The 22,614-nt window shown below is 39.9% G+C and overlaps 1 protein-coding gene across 3 annotated transcripts in view; it reads right to left on the minus strand.

Annotated features, from left to right (window-relative positions):
- Positions 1-22,614, minus strand: part of EMB1379 (embryo defective 1379) — a 154,849-nt gene that overhangs the window by 99,765 nt on the left and 32,470 nt on the right. For 2 of the 3 annotated variants that reach the window (XR_016255815.1, XM_089411661.1), the window contains exons 3-4: positions 5,021-5,101; positions 4,396-4,638 (exon numbers count right to left, since the gene is read on the minus strand). Coding sequence is in view for 2 of the 3 variants with exons in the window: in XM_089411661.1 (XP_089267787.1) it covers positions 4,396-4,638; positions 5,021-5,101 (324 nt within the window). In the remaining variant the exon portion in view is untranslated. The remainder of the gene's footprint in view (positions 1-4,395; positions 4,639-5,020; positions 5,102-22,614) is intronic. The other variant, XM_089411662.1, reaches the window with a different exon arrangement.

Below are 22,614 nucleotides of genomic sequence, written 5' to 3' on the forward strand. Positions count from 1 at the left end.
GTAAGAGAATTGAGGCATTCATGAGATGATGGCAAACTTCCAATAATTATCCACAAATGATAATATTCAGTTAGTTGCTTTGTTCTTTATTAATCCTTTACTTCTTTAGATTGTAGTACACAATTATTGCTCTTAGTTTGTATCAGTTTCTTTAGCCTAATGGGCTAGGTGAAATGATTGAGTGCTTTGAGATTCATGCAAGAGGTATCGAGGTCGTTTCCTCGTATCGGTTAACTCTATTGTGTGCCTCACTTGATGTCCCTAATGGGTCAAGCACCATAATCAACATCAAAGGGTTTACAGTGGTTATTGTTATCTCTCGATTCAACGGGGTACATATGATCATTTTCATTTTTTATAACACCATTATAAGTCCAAAGGATGTAAGTTAAAGCCTTGTAGGCCATGTGTGATTGAGTATTATGATGTCCTAGGCCTATGATGGTCCATGGCTAGTCCCTTCGATACCCGCTCTTAGCTCTTTTCGTGCCGCATAGGATTGGAGGACTTAGAGCGGAACTCATTGGGGCTCATGGTTTAAAGAAGCCTTGGGTTATGTAGGGATGATCATCATTGTAGGGTCAATCCAACCCATGTTTTGTGCATCTATGTCTTTCCACATGTTCATGTCCATAGATTATGTATGCATTGTTAATTTATTGGCCTTGGTGTAGTATTCATCATACAGTTTTCAACAAGGCAGTTTCATAGTTCTCAACATTTCACGTTTCCAGAGGCAATGCATGGATCCTAATGCACGAGGGTCCCAGGATGCAAAAATCAATAGGACCTCAAATTGCTCAAAATAATGTATAGACAACACACCATGTAAAAGTTTTGACAAAAGGTGAAGGTGTCATTCAGAAATTGCAATTTAAGGTGGTTGAAGCCTCTGTAAGTGGCACGTGTGGCTTCCAAGTGGAAACACAAGGTGAAAAGTTGGCATGTAGAGGCAAATCTTATGTCAACAATTATGTAAAAATTCATCCGGTCAAAACCCATGTGTTAGATTCTTCAAATTGGCAAGGGCATTGAAGATCTAACAAATGAACCATAAACACAACGTTGATGTCCTACCTTAGTGACAGGTGTGGGTAAGAAGAGTCATTGGGTAGGTCAAAATAGCCATTGGGGTCAAAGGGGCTCATTGAGTATGTCTAAAGTCAATGTGAGCTAGTCGTGGCCTATGTCACACGGTTCGAGTTCGAATTCGAGTTCGACAAAGATTAAATTCGATTCGAATTCGAATTTTCCAATCAAGTTCGAATGAGGTTCGACATTAGGTTTGACTATACATAGTTTTATATATATATATATATATATATATATGACAAAATAATAAAAAATTCAAAATCAATCCATAAACACATGAATACAAATTCTTATTACTAAACATACATGAATAATGTAATCATTCTAACATCTAATTAAATGTAAACATACACAATAGTAGTTTGCAAAAAGAAATGACATAATTTTCAGTCTTCAAAATTTAAATGAATGTCAAATACTAGTAATCTTTTAAAAAATCACATAATTAAAACATAATCAAAATTTAAATACACATTACAATACAACTATATTAAGAACTCATTGTAGAACATCTTCAAATTTCAAAATTTGAAAAAGGAAGTTCACTCAGAACTCACGAACTCAGTCACGCAGATCTCACTCACTCACTCGACACTTGCAAGCTATGTTAAATCCTTAACGCAGCATTGTTTATAAAGGATTTTTTTGGCAGGAAGATTGCTGAAAACCAACTGCCAAACCTAATTCGAACCTCAACAAAAAAAATTCGAATTCGATTAAATTAGGCTTAAGGTTCGCTTTCAGGTTCGAGTTCAAATGGGGTTCGAGTTCGAACAGGTTCGGCGAACCCGAACGAATTTCAAAAAAAAATTGAGGTTCGCCGAATTTCGAACCTGAAGGTTTAAGTTCGCCGAACCCTGTGACATAGGTCGTGGCATCCTAAAATCAAATGGGACATCATCCAAGTCAAGTCAACCTCCTCTAGATAGCTATTTTGCATTCCAAGTGGAATGTTGAGGTTGTTATGGTTAATCTAGTAGGACATTGGACCAAAATTGTTTTGCTTTCCCAGTGGAATTTTGACGCTGTTATGGTTAATCTAGTACAACATTGGACAAAAATTGAAAACTATCTAGCCATTGCAAGTGGATTGAGCCTCCTTCCAAGCAAATCATGTCCTCTTTCAACCAAATTGACTGCAATCAAGCAAGTCGAGACTTCATTCAAGCAACACGACCCTCCTCTACTAATTGTTGGAGACTCTTATGCAATTCATTGTGCGCCATTTGGTTACTCTTCATCACCTTATGCACTTCCAAAGATAGAGCAAGAGAAACGTTGCCTCCTTGGGTTAACTTTGGACAAATCAAGCAATTCAAACCCCTCATGTGGAGAATTTGTAATGCAAAAAATATTCTCATGAAGAGCTTAGTCTTCAGGTTGTGGATAACAAGTTAAAAAATTATTTTCTTAAGAAAGGGTTTCAACTAGTCGTTACTAGAGATTATAAAAGGCTAGTCCCTCCCCGTTTTTGTGGAACTATGAGATCATAATGCCATAATAGAAACTTTCATTGCAAACATTGTAGGTTTATTTTTTCTATTGCTTTCATTCCTTGCAATTGTAGTAATTTCACTTCATAAGTTAGACACAGGTTGATCCAAGTTATACAAAAGCTTTCAGGTTGATCCAACGAAGGGCTACAAGTCACGTGAAAGGGATAATCAGGGCGCTGGTCCTTACTATGTCCTTTGTTGGTAGTTGGTAATATTGGACCCAAGTGGTTGGACAAATCCTCTTCGACCAGTAGATCTCATCCAATCCCATAGCCGACTACAGGCTGGAGGCATTTCACAAAATATCACTCCTAGCTGGACTTGGTAATTGATGGAACTATTTTAGACAAGAGTGGGGGTGACTAGTCTTGCAACTCTAAGCTCATTTCTTGTCCTAAATGGCAGGGCTGATTTAGATGGGTTGTGAAAATATACCTTTTATTTCTGCACTTAATACGTATCACAAAAGTATATTGAGTATTTTGTAGACTTGGTAATTGATAGAACTATCTTAGACAAGAGTGGGAATGACTAGTCTTCTAACTCTAAGCTCATTTCTTGTCCTAATATGCAGGGCTAATCTAGAAGGGGTTGTGAAAATGTACCTTTTACATCTGCACTTAATATGTATATTTCACAAAAGTATATTGAGTATTTCGTAGATCTACAGAAATTTACAGTATATCATAACACCAAATCTGGCAAATTTCTAAGTGCAGAGGACATTTCCAAATAAGTTTTACTCATACATACCCTTGTCTAATTTCCAGAATTGTTTTACAAGCATATCTTGAACGTTCTAGTGCTACTTAGGATATATACCAGCCATTGAAATTCGCTAGCAAAAACTTTTGGGTTTTAACCTAGAGAGAATTTGATCCCAAATCTTTGCAGCTAGTTTCTAGGTTGTTGGAAACTCATATTTTGTTGCAGATCTGATCCTTGGGGGTTACATATTGTTATATATTTGCTTCCCTAGCTTCCCCCACCCCTAGATCATCAATCTAGAAAATATACACACTTTAGGGTGGCCTCAAAAGAGGGGTCTAGCTTGTTGTTTTCCGCATTTTCATCTCTGTAGCTACAGGACAACAAGCAGATTTACACAGTACGTCCCTTTATTGAAAGTACAACTCATACTTTTTGTATATGGTAAAAACATTCTTTACTCACTTGTTTGGGTTTATAATAGTTAAATATCTTTAGTTTGAGTGACATTTCACTTGTTGGTTTGCATTATTCTCTGCATTAATATCATTTCAATATTAGCATAATTCACCATATTAACTCTTATCTCCACCTGTGGGCCATGACTTCATTATTAAGAACTAGTCTATTAATCACTTGGTGAAGTATCTTATTTGTAAAATCCCTCCCGCAGCCTTTTAGTGGGAGTTGGACTTAAAGAGTGGGAACTTGTGACGAGATGACAGTGGGCAGATGTCTTGTGTGGGCCACCTTAGCATTTTGTGAGGACCTTGACAAGACCGCTAGTTTGAATGGTAACAGATACCATCTGGAAATGCAAGGAAGTGCCCAGGAGATTCCCCACCGGGTTTCCTTGGAAAACAGTGTCTCTGCTTCAATTTTAAATTGTATAAACAACACATTACATTGCTAGTTTTTATGCCCTTTATTACACATGTAGCATAGAATTTAAGCATTTCCCCCATGACATTTGAACAGTCAAGAACCTGGAAAACAATCGATCTTCATTATTTTCGGCTACAACTTGGAATACCATTATCTTACAAGTACAGAACAAGTGAGAAAAATAGGTCAAATTATTTAAAAGCTAGTGGAACACCTTGATCCCTGCTTCATTGCATATGTCACAGAATGGAACATCCAGATTCTTGAACAGACTTCTTAATTCAAGGAAGGCTCGAATTCCTAAGCCAATTTTCCCCTCTTCAGTAGTGCACAACCATCGGTTTTTCAAAAGGTCTTCAAGAGTTTTCTCCTTCTGAGCCATAGAAAATTGCTTGAATGCCAATGGAACCTGACCTGGATCACCCTGTGACTCTTGCTTTACCTGCATTGCAAGCCACTACCAACAATCATAAACATTTAAGAGTCATAACAATTGTTTATATATGACATCTCAGCATTCTTTCTCAAATCAAAAGAATACACAAATATAAAGGATCACAGATCAGATTTCAAACTCAAATAAACCATCATAAATAGGATTTACCGACATAGATATTACAGCCCAATGTTACCATCTCCATTCAAATTATACATAGACTAGAGCTATAGTTTACCTTGTGAATGGTTTCAAAAGATCTCTGGTTTCTCTTAAAGTAGTTTAGCCCCCATGATTCATTTGATAAGCGAAAGAATTGTGCCCATTTGTAGACAAAGGTAATCCCTGATTGAACCTTTAAATTTCAAATCAATGTTACATTAATCTTGAAACCCAAAACTACCTGACAGTCAAGGCGAATATTCAGTGCCTCAATGTTTGATATTCGCCCCTTGCCAGATTGATCTTGAAGAATTGCCTCTATCTGCACCACACAATAATGAAAACTAATAAGGAATCCATGCAAAATGTGATACAACGAACTTTCACTAGAGAATAGTTTGCAGTTTGCTCAAAGGGATATGAAAGCAATGCATAAGATTGATGCAAAACAAGCAAATTTCAGGACTGTCAGCACCAGAGATTTCACCCCCTATAAAGCTGACAATGAGAAAAAAATCTAATTGCGTTTCACATGTGAAATTAAAAGCCGTGTATTTAAAGCTTTCTAAATCATGCATAGAATGTGAGATGTAAAGTGTAACTCAGCACTGTCATTTTGTAACACACAAAAAAAGTGGAAAAGCATGTATATCTGCCACATTTTCAAGCAGTCGGAATTCAAGAACTTTACCTTGTAATTCTTTCAATGCTGTTAAATGTTATCGTTAGAAAGTTAAATCTAGAACATGAAAACCCCAAGGATAACAATATCTTCACAGGTAATAATAAACAAATTATTAGTTGTTTTTTCACATTTTTAGCTGCAATCTAAGTTATCTAATACTGGGAAACAGGGTCATTAGGATATGGGTGACCAGCACAGGAAACAGACTCATCTGGAGACAAAAATACAGAATTAAAGACGCCAATTATATCAACATTTAAAATTTTGAAATACATAAAAACACATGTCAGGAAACATTTATGGACACGTTGGAACACTTATGCACACACATTTTGAATTTTTTAACACTTTTTTGTGTCCCAAGTAACAAACAATGGGTGTCCAAGTGTTAGATATGCTGGACACATGACACGGGCACACTTTGGAGAGTACCCAGTAAACTAGGATGCAATCTTATACACATACAATAAACAGGAAACAAAACCTTTGTGATTAAAAGTTTTCTGACACATATTTCCATGTTTCTTTGCAATGGCTATGACACATTGAATTTTTACATTGGTACAATTATAAATTTTAGTTACAGCAACAATGCATATGTTATTTTGGGTATGCTGGAATATCAAAAGTAGCAGCAGAAGGTCTGTTTTCTCTTTTTCAAATTTGGGTTTCTTACAAAATATTGGACAATTCGGCACAGGAAGCTTCACCAAACATGTGGGCACATTGCAGTAAATTACAGTTCAAAGCATTTTGAGAAAGCATGCAAAACAATCTGTCAAGTTTTTATTGGAAAATGTAACTAGGTTCGGTCTTCATTTACTGAATTTGAGTCATCATGTAATGTATTTGTCAAAAGAATAAAGAAAAGAATTTTTATTATTATAATTGTGACTTATTAAAGCATAGGTTTCATGCTTGGGTCACCATGTTTTAGGTCAAAGTCCCCGTTGATAACTTCTAGGATTTATTCTGAGTCAATAGAGTCATTGTACTTTTAAAGAGACCCTTCTTGGGCTTTTGAATCATGTAAAAAAGTTAAGTATTGAGTCAAATATGATTTATGTATCCTCCACACCATGTTGGCCTAGAAGAAGATCAAGTCGGCCTAAGGACCCTATTCAACCTCACATGGAGCCTATAAATACAAGCACATTGAATTCATTTGGAGCATCACTCACTCACAAGAAGTTCGATATCTCTTGTAGCTGGGAAAAGTGTGAAGTTTGTTGCCGGGAAGCCGAAGTGAATGCGAGTTTGGGGAAGTCTAAGGAGAAAGGAAAAATCAAAATTTTTGGTGCCTCTCTCTCTCTCTCTGTTTCATGCTCCGGATTGGGAGATCGAAGTCTTCCAAGTTTCATTGTTGCCAGAAGTTGCTCCCTAGTCGAAGTTGCTAGAAAGATGTCAAAATTCTGAGAGGCTGACTTGGTGTGGAGGAGAGCTCTGGTCTTGGTCTAGGGTGAAGAGTCTCAAAGAATACTATTGAAAGGAAGAAGTTTTTGACTAGGTTTTCCCCTCAAGGGAGATTTTTCCCTGGCATAGTGCCTACATCTGGTGTCTATCGTTTTATGTGACGCTGCTTTGGTAATTGCTTGATGAACTAAAAGAAAGAAGATATAAAGAATTGTAATAATAAGAAACATCACAAGTAATTATCAAGAATAAGAAAATCTTTCTGCCTTTCTGATTTTCTAACAGTTTTCATGTTAATCAGAGATGTCATAGGCCAATAATTAAGTTTCATATTTCCTTTGCCTTAAGTCCTTTTATGAATCACAGTTTGGAAAATAGGGTCTTCCTGTTGGAACATGTCCATATGACTCTTCTAAGTCATCCAGCTTTTTCTGGCATTCTATAGTAGCCTCTCTTTGAATGGTTATGGTCGTGGGAGCTCCTTACAACTTAAACCAGAGAAGCAACATACTGAAGTACAAGGAATGGCACATAAAGAAATCAATACACAACAAGAGCAGTTGCAATCTAATGTCTCTCTTCATCACATGAAAATGTCAAGCCAATCAAGAATTATGTAAATAATCAAATTTGGCAATTAGATTGGCAAAATCTAAATTCTACAGAGCGTAAGGTGCCATGTCAGGGCATCCACACAATTGGAAAATATGGAGATAGAAGGTATGGTAATCTTGTATTATCAAATGGACAAGTTACTCCTCATTTTCTGGCAACACCATTGTCATTCCAAATAATGCAATTCAAAAGCCTCGTGGGCCATGTAATGATATGTATTATAGTGTCCTAAGCCTATTATGGTCAACCATGCCCGGTCCTTTTGTTAAAATTGACAACTAGGGCAAAACTTCATGTGGGTCATCTTATTCATGGCTGATAATATTTTTATTAGATTCCTCTTGTCGAGAGGCGTAGGATTGATATAAAGATCATCCGATTCCGATAAGTATTCATGGAGATATGAATTTATTTTGATTATGGAATTATTATCAAGCCGACCTACAACTCATGTAGGCTCAGAAGCCCAACAGTCGCATCTATTCAAACAACAACGTTGTGTATAAATATAAGAGGACTTTTCCACATTTGGACTCACTCATCTCATCACATCTCTCTCTCTACTGCACAAAAATGAGTCTCTTCTCTACTGCGCAGAAAATGGTCTCTCTCTCACACATGTGAAGCTGGAAGCTGTTGAACCTAAAGCTGCAACTGCATATCCAAAGTTTGACCAGCGTTGACCATCAGATCTTCTCCTTAGAACTCTGTTGTAGGTCTATCTGGATCTCCTCTGAAAGTCGCAACTTTTGGTGGTGGAATGAAGTCAATCTGACAGACGGTTTACAAGATATCGACTGCCCTAGTTTGAAGCCGAAAACTGCCGAAACTGAAGTTGCAACTGCAGAAGTAAAGATTGACCTACGTGGACTAGAAGATCTCCTAATCTGAATTGCGTTGTAGGTTTATCTGAACCTCCTCTGAAAGCCGCAACTTTTGGGGGTGGAATCAAGCCAATCTGACGGTCGGTTTGTGAGATATCGTCTGCGCTAGTTTGATGATGAAGTCGCTAATGTTGATGTTGCCGATCTAGGGTTTGCTACTGCTGATATGAATCAGATTTAGTTTACTATTTCTCTCTGCTGAATTATTGAAGATCAAAGAAGATTTGATCAAAGGGTTCCCCACACATTGTGGGGTTTGTCCCTGGCTAGCCGCCACATTTTGTGTCTCTTGTCTTGGCTTGTTTTCTGTCAATCGTTTAATGTTCTATCTGCACTTTACTTTATGTACATGTGATTGCTAATCTGTGGAATATAATAAGAAAAAGAAGTAAATTGTTATAAGCATAGAACATACCATAACTTAACATGGTATCAGAGCTGAGGTGAAGACAAAGCCCAAGCAAGAGCAAGAGCAATCACCGAAGAGAAGATTGGCAAAGCTATCCTAAAAGAACGATGGGGTCCTCAACACTCTTTCTTGCCGAAGACAAGCTCCGTGAGAAATCTGACTATCACGGATGGAAGATGTCTATCGATCTAACCCTTGAGGATCAAGGAGTGTTGGATCATGTGAGAGGCAATATTGTTGAGCCTCCATCAAATGCACCTCCTGCTGCCAGGAACAAATGGAAGAATGGAGAAATTAAAGCGAAGAAGATCATCCGAGACTCTATCGACAAGCGCTTGGTGGCCTACATCTCTGAACTAGACACCACCAAAGAAATCTACGATAGACGGGTGAGTTTATTTAAAGTTAATGATGCAAATCAAGTTTTGTTTCTTAGAAATAAGCTGAGGGAAATCAAGAAGGGTAAAGATGAGAGTATGCAAGTATACTTCTTAAGAATCACCGAGATCAAGAACGATCTCCTATCTATTGGGGAGGCTATTACTGATAGGGAAATGGCACTCATGACTCTTGGAGGATTACCATCCGAATGGTACGTGTTCAGGACTACTCTTCTGAACAATAATGTAATTCCTGGTTTCGAGGAATTAATGGCTAAATGCATTCAAGAAGAAACAAGGGTAAAAGAACAAGAAATGCCCTTGTCTAAAGGTCCTCCTGCTGCTTTTTCTTCTCATGCGAAGAAAAGAAATCATTCCGGATCGAAATCGAAAAGAAAGGCTGGACCTAAGGGTGGAAGAAAAGGACGATGTTACATTTGCAATAAAGCAGGTCACTATGCAAGGGAATGCCCTGATAGAAAGGACTCTCACCGTGACGATGATCAAAATCCCTCTCATGGTAATCGAAGGGATGGAAAATTCAATAACAAAGGTAAAAGGAATGCTGGAAATCAAGGAAGAGGACAACCATTCAAGAAGGCTAGAAATTCCAGGATGTATTAAATGCACCTAACCTCCGAAAGAACCTGGTGTCCATCTCGGCAATGGAAGACAAAGGCTACAAGGTAACCTTCAGCGATGGCAAGGTACGTATATGGAAAAATAATGTTAAAGATGCCTTTACTCTTGGGTTTCGTGTTGATTCATTATATCAGGTCGATGGAAGTCCGCTAGGTGTCATATCTTATGACACATCTCTTCAGTCCGAACTTTGGCATCGGAGGTTTGCCCACCTTCATTACAAAGCTCTACCCGATGTAAGACAGATGGTAACAGGGATGCCCGAATTCCAAGTAGAGAAAGAAGGTGTATGTCCGGGATGTGCTGAAGGAAAGCTCAAAAGGGGACCATTCCCCTCAAGTCAAAGCAAGACCTCCAATATATTACAGTTGGTTCACTCAGGCATATCTAAGGCTGGCATTAAGAGGGAGACTACTACACCACATACTCCTGAGCAGAATGGTGTGGCAAAAAGGAAGAACCGTACGATTGTGGAAGCTGTCTCTATGGGTAGATGATGTAACAATGCCTAATGTGAAGGTACCCATGGATCCTATTTATCCACCTGAGCCTCCCTCTTCTATGAAGAGGCCTCCATGGCTTAGGGGGATACTTGATGATGCTGAAGGACATGCTGCACCCCGAGGAACCTTCCGTGAAAGTAAGAAACCTAACAGGTATCAAGGATACCTGACCATCATGAGCACGATTATACAAAATGAGCCTTCATCATTCTCAGATGTCGTCAAGCATCAAGTATGGAAGGATGTTATGACCAAAGAATATGAATCTATTATGGAGAATGATGTCTGGGAAGTAGTTCCCAAACCCCAGGACAAGACAACTGTCACTTCTAAATGGCTTTACAAGATAAAGCTGCAGCGGATGAAAGTACGGAATAGTACAAGGCTCATTTTGTTGCTCGTGATTTCTCCCAGAAGGAAGGTATAGACTATGATGTGATATTTGCACCTGTTGCCAGATATACGACCATCTGCTTGATCATAGCCCTTGTGGCTTCACAAGGATGGAACCTATATCAGATGGATGTCAAGACCGTGTTCTTACACAGTTCGATCAAAGAAGAGGTCTATGTGGAGCAACCCGAAGGATTTGAGATTTATGATTGAAAATCTCATGTATGCAGGTTGAAGAAGGCTCTCTATGGGCTGAAGCAAGCACCCCGAGCATGGTATGAGAGGATCGATAGCTACTTGATGAAGCTGGGATTCACTAGGAGTGAAGCCGATCCTAACCTTTACTTTAAGGTTGAAGATGACAAGCCTCTCATACTGGTGTTGTATGTGGATGACCTCTTTCTAACAGGTGCAGACCCTCTCATTCACAAATGTAAGAGGGAGTTGGCTTCTGAATTTGAAATGAAGGACCTAGGACTGATGCACTATTTCCTAGGACTTGAAGTGTGGTAGAAGCCAGGAGAAATTTTCCTATCTCAAGGAAAATATGTGGTAAAGATATTGAAAAGATTCGGTATGATGGACTACAAGCCTGTGAATACCTCAAGGATCTTAACTTTTAGAAGTTATATGGTAGTGATGTCAGACCAGATTTAGGAAATGCCTCTGAGTTTCATAAACTCATTCGCATTGATGTTCTTGGTGAACCTCCATCCGAACATATGTTTTGCAGTTAGCATTGTGAGCTCATATTTGGTTGAGCGTCACTGGATTGATGCCAAGAATCTTCTGAGATATCTTCGTGGCACAATTACTAATGGGTTAAGATACATTGTTGGAGATGTGAGACTACTTGGATATACTAATGCTGATTGGGCAGGCAGTGCAGTGGACCGTAAGAGCACTTCCGGGTGTTGTTTCACCTTGGGATCTGCTTCGATATCCTGGATGAGCGGGAAGCAAGAAGTTGGTGGCTTTGAACACCGCCGAAACAGAATATATTGCTGCTAGCATGGCCCCCTATGAGGCAATCTGGTTGCGAAAGCTCTTCAATGAGCTGTTTGGATTTACATTGGATACCACTGTGACTCTTTGTAACAACCAAAGGTGGGATTCGATTATTGGGGAATCCCGTATTCGTCAATTGCTCCAGCAGATAAACATCATCTAGGATATGGTAAGTCGGTGAGCAAGGAGGCTCCATCGCACTAAGATGATGTACAGGTTGATACACCTTGTCAAAGCCCTGAGGAAAGATCTAATCTGTGATTTTCCCAAATGACTTGGAGTCGTCAAGAAACCCTTGTACAAGGGTCCTGCATGTTGCATACATTGAGCTCTGGGAGCTCTGAGGGCTTGCGGTTCTTACTGGAGCAACATACGACCTTAGGGTGACTCACCCTCCCCTAGTGGTGCGCACTGGAACAAGATGATTCGCTCTCTTGTGGGACAGGATGATTCGCTCTCCTGTGTAGCAGGATGATTAGTTCTCCTGTGAGGCCTGGATTGATGTGTTCTCCATGGCGATTGTAGCAGGATTGATGTGTTCTCCTGTGAGGCCTGGATTGATGTGTTCTCCATGGCAGCCTGGATTGATGTGTTCTCCGTGGCGATTGTAGCAGGATTGATGTGTTCTCATGTGAGGCTTGGATTGATGTGTTCTCCTGTGAGGCCTGGATTGATGTGTTCTCCATGGCGGCTTGGATTGATGTGTTCTCCATGGCGATTGTAGCAGGATTGATGTGTTCTCCTGTGAGGACAGGATTGATTAGTTCTCCTGTCGAGGCATCCTACCCATGCAGTCTGGGACTCATGGGAAGTACCTCTCATCTGATCAATGAGCATGGAAATGAAGTTAGGGACCATAGTAGTACCGATGGACGCATCGTTGTATCTACCGTACTCCCTACGCTAGGATGACCTCCATTGATCTGGGATCAATGGTACTGGTCTGGGACCAGTGGTAGGAGTTGTACCATACTATGACACTGACTTCGGGTCGGTTGAGACTGGTCTGAGACCAGTGGTACATACTATGAGACTGACTTCGTGTCAATGCAGTACTGGTCTGGGACCAGTGAGAGTGGTACATACTACATACTATGACGCTGACTTTGGGTCGGTTGAGACTGGTTTGGGACCAGTGGTACACTCTTTGAGACTACGATACTGGTCTGGAACCAGTGGTAGGAGTGGTACTTACTATGAAGCTGACTTCGGGTCGGTTGAGACTGGTCTAGGACCAATGGTACGCACTCTGAGACTGATTTTGAGTCAGTGGAGGATGATACTGGTCTGGCACCAGTGGAGTTGTACTCACTATGACGCTGACTTCGGGTTGGTTGAGACTAGTCTGGGACCAGTGGTACATACTCTGAGACTGACTTTGAGTCAGTATGATACATCCTCGATCATTTCTTCTTCTTCATAATTCGGACAAAAGCAGAGCAGAACAGAGCAGAACAATATAGATCAGTACAGGGCAGAACAAGACAAAGCAGAACAGGCAGAATAGAGCAGAGCAGGGCAAGGGACAGGTTGTACAGGGCAGTGCATTTGATGGATGAATAGTAACGACCGATAGACAGATTGCAGATGAAGTTCTCCCTAGTTGAGAGGGAGTGTTAAAATTGGCAACTAAGGCAAAACTTCATGTGGGTCATCTTATTCATGGCTGATAATATTTTTATTAGATTCCTCTCGTCGAGAGGTGTAGGATTGATATAAAGATCATCCGATTCCGATAAGTATTCATGGAGATATGAATTTATTTTGATTATGGAATTATTATCAAGTCGACCTACAACTCATGTAGGCTCAAAAGCCCAACAGTCGCATCTATTCAAACACCAACGTTGTGTATAAATATAAGAGGACTTTTCCACATTTGGACTCACTCATCTCATCACATCTCTCTCTCTCTACTGCGCAGAAAAAGGTCTCTCTCTCACACATGTGAAGCCGGAAGCTGTTGAACCTGAAACTGCAACTGCAGATCCAAAGTTTGACCAGCGTTGACCATCAGATCTCCTCCTTAAAACTACGTTGTAGGTCCATCTAGATCTCCTCTGAAAGCTGCAACTTTTGGTGGTGGAATGAAGTCAATCCGACGGACGGTTTGCAAGATATCGACTGCCCTAGTTTGAAGCTGGAAACTGCCGAAACTGAAGCTGCAATTGCAGAAGTAAAGATTGACCTGCGTGGACTAGAAGATCTCCTCATCTGAACTGCACTGTAGGTTCATCTGAACCTCCTCTGGAAGCCGCAACTTTTGGTGGTGGAATCAAGCCGATCCGACGATCGGTTTGTGAGATATCGTCTGCCCTAGTTTGATGATGAAGCCGCTAATGTTGATGCTGCTAATCTAGGGTTTGCTACTGCTGATATGAATCAGATTTATTGTACTATTTCTCTCTGTTGAATTATTGAAGATCAAAGAAGATTTGATCAAAGGGTTTCCCCACACATTGTGGGGTTTGTCCCTGGCTAGCCGCCACATCTTGTGTCTCTTGTCTTGGCTTGTTTTCTGTCGATCGTTTATTGTTCTATCTGCACTTTACTTTATGTACATGTGATTGCTAATCTATGGAATATAATAAGAAAAAGAAGTAAATTGTTATAAGCATAGAACATACCATAACTTAACACCTTTTAGACTCACTCTCTTAATTCCTTTCATCCTAGATAGGATTGAAGGCCTTACAATGGACCTACCTGGACACATGATTGAAGAGAGCCATTGGTTTTTGTAGAAGCGATTGCACTATCTAGGGCTAGTCCAGCCTTGAGCGCACCTATGTCTTTTCCACATGGTCATGTATAATAGTCTAACTGGAGGCCTTAGGATGGACCTATTGTCGCTTAGATTGTACAGGCACCGTGACAACAGCTCAAGGCGGGGGTTGTCACGCTAATCCCCGCCCACTCCGTTCTAGTTGTCTCCCAACAGCAGGCTATGGGGTGTAGTCCCTATGGAAATGTGACGGTGGAAGGGAAGTTGGAAACCAACAAGCCCAGGAGACACAATTGAGTGGCCTAGCTACTTGGTTAAATTTAGCAAGACTCAAAGATTAGATTAGATTCAGATATGAGACCAGTGTCTTATGGAGTCATAATTATTGTTTATTATAATTTAAGACCAAGTAACCGGATGGACAACCGCTACTTAGATGCTTCACTAACCTATATGAGATGCAATTCCTAAGATCTAGATGAAATGCAAGGATCTTGGTCACTTTTAAGTTATATGCCTAGTTTAAATGGAACCTCCCTCTTCGCTGTTTTGAGAGCAGTCGTTAGAGTAGGTTATGGGATGGAAGCCAACAGGAAGCAAGCAAAGGCTTGATTAACGATACCTCCCATTGTGTTCCAACCACCTAGTGCCTCCGACGCTGCAGAGACTGTGGCTCTGACGACTACAAGGTCACTGTGTTAACCACTAAAAATGTGTTGAATCCCTCAAGCTAGGTGAGAAGGGTGGCCCTAGAAGTCTATCAACCAAGCTTATGCTTGGAGGTAAATTATTAATGCAACTAGGCCTAGAATGCTTATGCAAAAGTTATGAGTGAATTCTTGGTTTAATGTTTAAGCACTTAAAGTTATGATTAATCTTCAATGACAAGAGTACTTATCAAATAAATGGAAAGACATTTTTTTTACCAAGACTATGTCAATTATTAAGTGCCAATGTCAAATCCACAAGATACTTAATTAAGAGCAATTATTAATTTGCCAATGATTATCAACACAAGATGCCAATTACTCAAGATATTCCAATGATGATTATCAACAATCAACAACAATGTCACGATTATGCTCTTTAGACAATGCCACTAATGAAAGATGATCAATTAGAATAAAACTTAAGATGCCAATTGCTTAAGATAGACAACACAATGTGTTTAGCAATTATCAATGATTCCTTAGCAAGGTTCGATTAGATGCTTAAGCCAATTAGATCAATGAAACTTCAATGCTCAAAGTAACTTAAACAATCCAAAAATATTAGAGTTATGATGTGTGAGTGGTTACTTAGTGCAAAATTAATGATTCCTTAGGGACTACGGATGAGCTTACAAGTAAACAAACAAATGTTAGCCTTCAAATAACCAATGTTAGGACGATCTTCTTCACAATAGCACTTAGCAACATTAATGAGATTAGCACTAATTAGCCTTTAGGACAGTAGTAAGTAAATCACTTTAGATCTAGGAAATGAAAAGCATATATGAACCAAAAATGAGCAATGAGGTGCCTAACAACTTGCCAAGTGAAAATATGAATTATCAAGCACCTTTTATGATGTAGCTTCAGAATATATTAGGTCTGATTTCACTTATGACAATCGGCAAATAAACATATAAAGAGCTTGATGACAAATGCCCGAATCATGCACTTAATTCCTCAATATGTTAGGCAAATTTTGAGTTAATTTCAGGGCACTCTAATGAGTGTTATATCACTGTTGTGATAACTTTATGACAACTGTAGTAAAATAGTTAAGCAATGAGGGTTTGGAGGTCAAACCCTAGGCCCAAGGCCTTGTAGATCACTTGCCCAAATTGCCATAGGATTCTCCAAGGTACTCGGCACCTAAAAACACAAATCCTGAGCCAATTTCTCTGCAAAACACACCAAATATTCAATCCCAAAATCAAACTTACCCACAGAGATGGAAGAGAGGGAAAATTAGGACCATGAGAGGCCACCGCTAAGCCCTAGAGGGCTAGCGTTGAGGGGAAAAGGGCCTAGATAGGCCTGCGGCTAGGGAGGAAAGCCTAACCAAGCCTACGCTAGGGCAAAAGAAGGCCTTAGAGGCCATGCCAAACCTCTTAGAGGTTGCGTCCCAAGGAATAGAGGCATTATAGGCCTACTGCAAGCCCTATGAGGGTTGCAGCCTAAGGAAAGAGAGGATTGAAGATGAGGGAGGGCCCAAAGGCGCTGAAGCAAGGAGAAGGTGGAAGGCCGAGTGGAAATGGAGAAAGACGGAGGCCGCAGAGGGAGGAGGAGAGGCTGTGAAGGAGGGCCGAGGTCAGGGTGAGGGAGAGGAGGGGCTAAAATCCCACGGGAGAGACCAAGGAGGCAAATCAAGACCCTCTAAAAGCTAGACGACTACCTTAGAGGAGGCCACAGCCCTTGAGGGAGCTACGGCTAGCCTTGAGAAGGCCCTAAGGGCTGACACTGAATCTGGAAGGGGCCACACTAGGCCTAGGAGGCCTGAAAATTCCAAAACCCTTTCCAGACAATTAAACAAAGAAAACAAACAAAAATAAAGGAATTAAACAAACAAACAAAATATTATTTGCTTCAGATCTTCAACATTGCTCAATTTCACTGAGAAATTCCTTGATGTTCGTGAACTTGGAGTCCAAGGGCTGGGGAACCTACAAACACCATATATTTCTGAAGAACAAATCCTTAGAACACCCAATGAATCTGATCACCTAAGATAAGCTCATAGCTTACCAATAGAATGTTCCTATCACCTACAATGAAATAACGATTAAAATATTTAGAAAGCACAATATAAGAATGCACGTACCCAACACATACCACAAATCATCAGATCAGATACACCATGAACTACACCCCAAATTTTTTATTATGATTATTCCAATGTTCCCAGCGAGGGTTATTACATCAACTTTTCATAGTTACATAAGCGAAAACTAGATCGCTTGAGACACAAATGACTCTCAATTTATAGATAAATCCTCCAAGTGAAAAAATAACGACTAGTTGACTTGATCCTTGTCAAAATAATCTCGATCGTCGAAAAATATTTAATCATCTTTTAATCTCCACCGTTGAAAATATTTATTTTTGAGGAATTTTCGAATTTCTCATTTAACCCATTTTTATTAGCTCAAAATTAATTATTTTGAGCTAATTTCCTCAAAAAATTGACTTTGACTTAACCACCAAGGCCCAAGAGTCCATTTTTTCTTGAAATTTCCAATATTCCCTTGGTGGGGGACCTCCAAAAATTAATCTTTGATACCCACGAATTTTTCCACTTGGAGAATTTAATTTCTCTAAGACTCTAAATTTGACTCTAATTAATTAATTTTCTGGCTTAAGATTAATTTAATTTTTGCCAAAAAAATTAATTAATTGACACTTGAGGGGATTAAATATTTTTTCCACCCTCTAATATTTTAGCCATGGTGTCTAAGTATGAGGGACCATGCACTAAAATATTTTTTACATAAGATGATTACATTTTCAACCCTCAAAGGGGGAACACCCGTTCAGTATAGACCCTCAAATTACACACCCAATTCTGCAACACAACATGATCTAGTAGACCAAGTAATTTGAAATAAAATAATTTATTCAATTAGCTTAAATTATTCCCAAATCACTTTTACATTAGACTGGACTAAAACACTAGGACTCGTCTAAGACTTTGACGACAAATTCCACCCTAGCTTTGGGGTGAGGTTGGAGGGAAAAACTTTGTCAACCATCCATGTTTAGAAACACAAATGAGTCAGTGAGACGAGAAAACTCATAGAATGAAATTTGCACCAAAATAATAGGCTTACCTAGGTTGTTACATACATACATGGTCTTACTAGCATCATTTACATTACAAATTTGTAAAATGGGTTTACAATGACTCAATAACTGATGTCCTGATGATCTCGATCTTTTGAAAAAATTGGTGCATATGCTTCCTCGGAACTTTGACAAAAATGAGTGCAATAGGACCTACTTGGACACATGATTGAAGGGAGCCATTGGTTTTTGTAGAAGTGATCACACTATCTAGGACCGGTCTAGGCCATGCCTTGACCACACCTATGTCTTTTCCACATGGTCATGTATAATAAATTTTGTATGCATTTCATTAGCTTTGATGCAATATTCATTTTACAATTCTCAACATGGTGGTTTCATAGTTCATAGCATTTCATGCTTCCTAGGGCAGTTCACAAATCTAATTGCAAAGGATCCCGAGGTCAAAAATCAACAAAGGCTCAAAATGTATGAAATAAAATGTATTTGGCATGCCATGTAAAAATTTTGCCAAAAGATGAAGGTATCACGCAGATATTCCATTTCAAAGGTGGTCTACCCTCTCTCTTAGCACATGTGGGAAAAGTTGGACAAAACAAGGACCATACTTGACATGCAAAGGACAATTTTATGTCAAAGTTATGTAAAAATTCATCCTAACAAAACACGTGTCAAATTCCTCAAAACAGCAAGGGCGTTGGAGATCTAGCAAACAATCCCTCCAGGCAAAGTGACATCCCACATGTGTGAGGTCAAACTAGTCATTGATGGTCAAGTGAATGTTGAGGAAGGTCAAGAACTCAAGCAAAGTCTAGTCATTTAATCAAAAAGTTGAAGGCACTAGATATTAAGCATCATGGAGCAAATCAAACCTTCCTTTACTAGCCTTACGAAGGAAATTTATAAAGTCAGTCCATCTTCCCACTTTATTGTTGTTGAATTGTGAAATCATAATGCCATAGGAACTATCATTTTCAAGTGCAAACATTTTTATTTTGTGGATTGAATTTTCTATTCCTTTTCTTCTTAGCCTTTGTAGAGAGTGTGCTTCATAAGATAGATGCAAATACACCAAGAGTTGAAATTTCCATGCACCCTAGGTCTAATCTATGGCTTAGCCAAGCACATAAATACACTAGATATGTTCAATGATAAGGCACTTTGCACAGCAAAATATACTAGCAATGATATTAACAATAGTGAACAAGATTTATGGCCCAAAAGACATTCCTTATTAATCCTTTAATAAGAAAACCTTAGGGCTCTTGTACCAGGGATCATAGCCCTTTACAAACCCTAACACAATGTTATAATACACTATATACAAGTCTATCCTTCGACTAGATACAACTAGGGTTGAGGCCTAGTCCATCAGGTCCTTATCTGCCCAAATACAAATACAAACGATTGTCCTTTGCCTACAAAAATGACCAACAAGAACTTGACACACCTAGGTCGTTCCATTAGCCTTCAGTTCTCACACAAGTCTTGTTGTACCTTGTTGTAGCACCCTTCCTTTGCTACTACATACTTCTTTTCTACTCTTGGTCTGGCTCCAGTAGCCCTAATCTACCCCTTAAGCAACTCGACCAACTACAGCAATCTTGCAGCCCACTGATATATCCTTGGATTGCTCCCTGTAGCCTTTAGACAAAGCTTTTCTGCTAGTGTAGATCTCAATCTACCTCCCAACGATCTCAGCTAGCCTTACTTAGCAATTGTACTATTGCGGCCTGCCCTAACTAGGGCTAATAAACCATTGTCCAACCCTCCTTCAGCTTTGAGGCTCTCGACCTCCCTCATCCAGCCTTGTCCTTCAAGCCTGACACTCTCGACCTACTCTAGAACCCTCTTTGTCATAGATCTAGGGCTTGGACTGCTTCATGTGCCCTAGCAAACTCTTGTTTAGCCTTTTGCTTGCGGAAGCCCTCTGGGGCCCTAACCAGGCCAACTTGTGCTCTTTGCCAGCTTGCAAACACCAACGAACTGCTTTCTTCAAGCATGCAACCTTGTAGCCCTTGGCCTTGCATGGGCCTACGTATTGCTCCAAAACCTTGGCCTCTTCTTCACTATCCACACTGTCAACCAACTCGGCTCCTTGCTACGGTTCTCCTTGAGCTAACCAAAACACAAACTCGACCTCCTCGTTATATTGTGGCTCCTCTAGGCTTGATCTTCTCCACAAATGTTGTCCATCACACTTGTGACTTGGCCTCTCCTTTGGCCTATATTTATAGCTCTTGTGTGAGTGTTTTGGGAGTCTTCTTTGTCCTTCAAGAAACCCTCACTTCATCACTCAATCACATATAAGAATAAAATATTAATTACCTTGGGTTCCAAACTTCCAAGCCCACAACTTTGGGTCCAAAACCCCAAACCTTGGGTACTTTGCCCAATAAAATCTATGTGGGCTTTCTCCACTCAAAAGTACCTTTCAGCATTCTCTCTTAGTGAAGAAGGTATTTCCATGTCCTTCTTGTAGAAATCTCGAGCTCCATGACTTCCTTGCATGAGCCATGACTTCCCCTTATATGTGCCACATCTTCTTTTGTGCTTGATCAAGACTTATCTTGCATGGTGTATGACTGTCCTCGCATGTACCATGACTTTTCCTTGCGTGATCCATGATTGTCTTCGCATGGTCTACGACTTTCCTTGGGCCACCACGATTGTCCTCGCATGGTTTGTGATTGTCCTTGCATGGGCTAAAACTACACTTCCTCGCTTGAATTTGAAGGTTGACTTCCACTAGGCAGCTCACTTTCCTTCGTAGTCTCCCTTTGAAGCCAGACTCCCTTTGAGCCTACACAACCTCCTTGCAACTGAACTTGTGTCCTTTCAAGGCCAATCCTAAGGTGTGGTTAACACTAGGCCTAGTACACTCTAGACCACCGCAACTCAACTCTACAAGTGACCTCATCCTCCTGGGTCAAAACACCTCATATGAAAATGGCTCCACTGTCGGATGTGCAACTCTGCAACCTAATGAAGATATTATCACACAATCAACTTGCCATCCACACAGAGCTACCTCGTCCATGTCAAAGCACTCCTTGCCAAGGCACTTGAGTTGTCTCAATCAGTGTTGTCAACATCGCAATTTTTTTAGGAGGGCGATTTTACAAACCGTTAAAATCGACGATTTCGCAATAAAATCGTAAAAATTGGCAATAATAAATTAATTTTCAATTCATTAAATAATAATTACTATAATTTATTATTTTTATAATTATTAATTTATAATCTATGACCCTCATACATGTTGTCCCAGCGCCTTAACGACATGGTCTACATTTACTACAATCTCCAATTGTGGGTGAAGCAACTTCAAAGGACACTTTAAGTGGCAGCCATCTCATTGGATGGGATTGCCACCACTGCTACATCGAGGGTTGACGCTGAGGGGCCTTTGATGAAATCAGCCCCTGGTTGGTTAAAGGGGAAAGCAATGGAGGAGGTAGTAGTTACAGAGAAGAGAGTGGAGGAAGAGGAGGAGGAGGTGGAGGAGCAACAGGAGGAGGAGGTGACACCACCTACCATGGTCACCAGTAGAGGACGTGGTCTACCTCCTCCACCTCCCAATTCTTCTAGTGGACATCAAAGTCCAACCCTAGGGCCTTCTTCATCGAGAGGGAAAGCTATTACATTTTCTCGCAAAAGGGGCAAAGGAAATGATTAGTTACTTAGTGGCTCATTTCATTGTATATGACTTGTTGTCACTTGAATTGTACACCCAATGCGACAATGCTCAAGGCAAGCGTTGTCACTCTGATCCCTGCCCACTCTGTTTAAGCTATCGCCTAAGGCAGGTTAAGGGGGGTAGTCCCTGAAGGCAAAATGGATGGAGAAATTGTTGAGAATCAACAAGTTTAGGAGATACAGATGAATATCCTAGCAACTTGATTAAATTAGATGGCAAGTAAGAATGATAAGCACAACAATTAGATTAATGAGATATCCCAGTGATAGACCAATGCTTTGAAAATAAGAAATACTTGCACAACAAAGATTGATGCACCAAGTTACTGGATAGACAAATGTTGCAAGAATGAGATGCAAAATCTACCCTCAATGAAATGCAAGATCTAATCTAAATGTGTAATGCAAGATCTAATCTAAATGTGGAATGCAAGATCTTGGTAAATTTTAGTTAGATGTCAATTCAAGGTGAAAGGTTCTCTTTAATTATTTTGAATTTATCCGCAAACAAGGTTGTAGAGAGACGTGCTGGGGAAGTTATGGTCTCATTAACAATACCTCCTTGGAACCTCTAACCATCCAAGTGCCTTCGTTCCTACAAGGGATTGCCCACAAAAGAACTGCAAGGTCACTTGTGTTAACCATGAATGTGGGTTTAACTTCTCAAATTGGATGAAGAAGGTGGCCCTAA

The sequence above is a fragment of the Pinus tabuliformis genome, chromosome 3_1 (genome assembly GCF_031772625.1).
Source record: "Pinus tabuliformis cultivar Carrire ecotype Pingquan chromosome 3_1, CPIR1, whole genome shotgun sequence".
NCBI lineage: Eukaryota > Viridiplantae > Streptophyta > Pinopsida > Pinales > Pinaceae > Pinus > Pinus tabuliformis.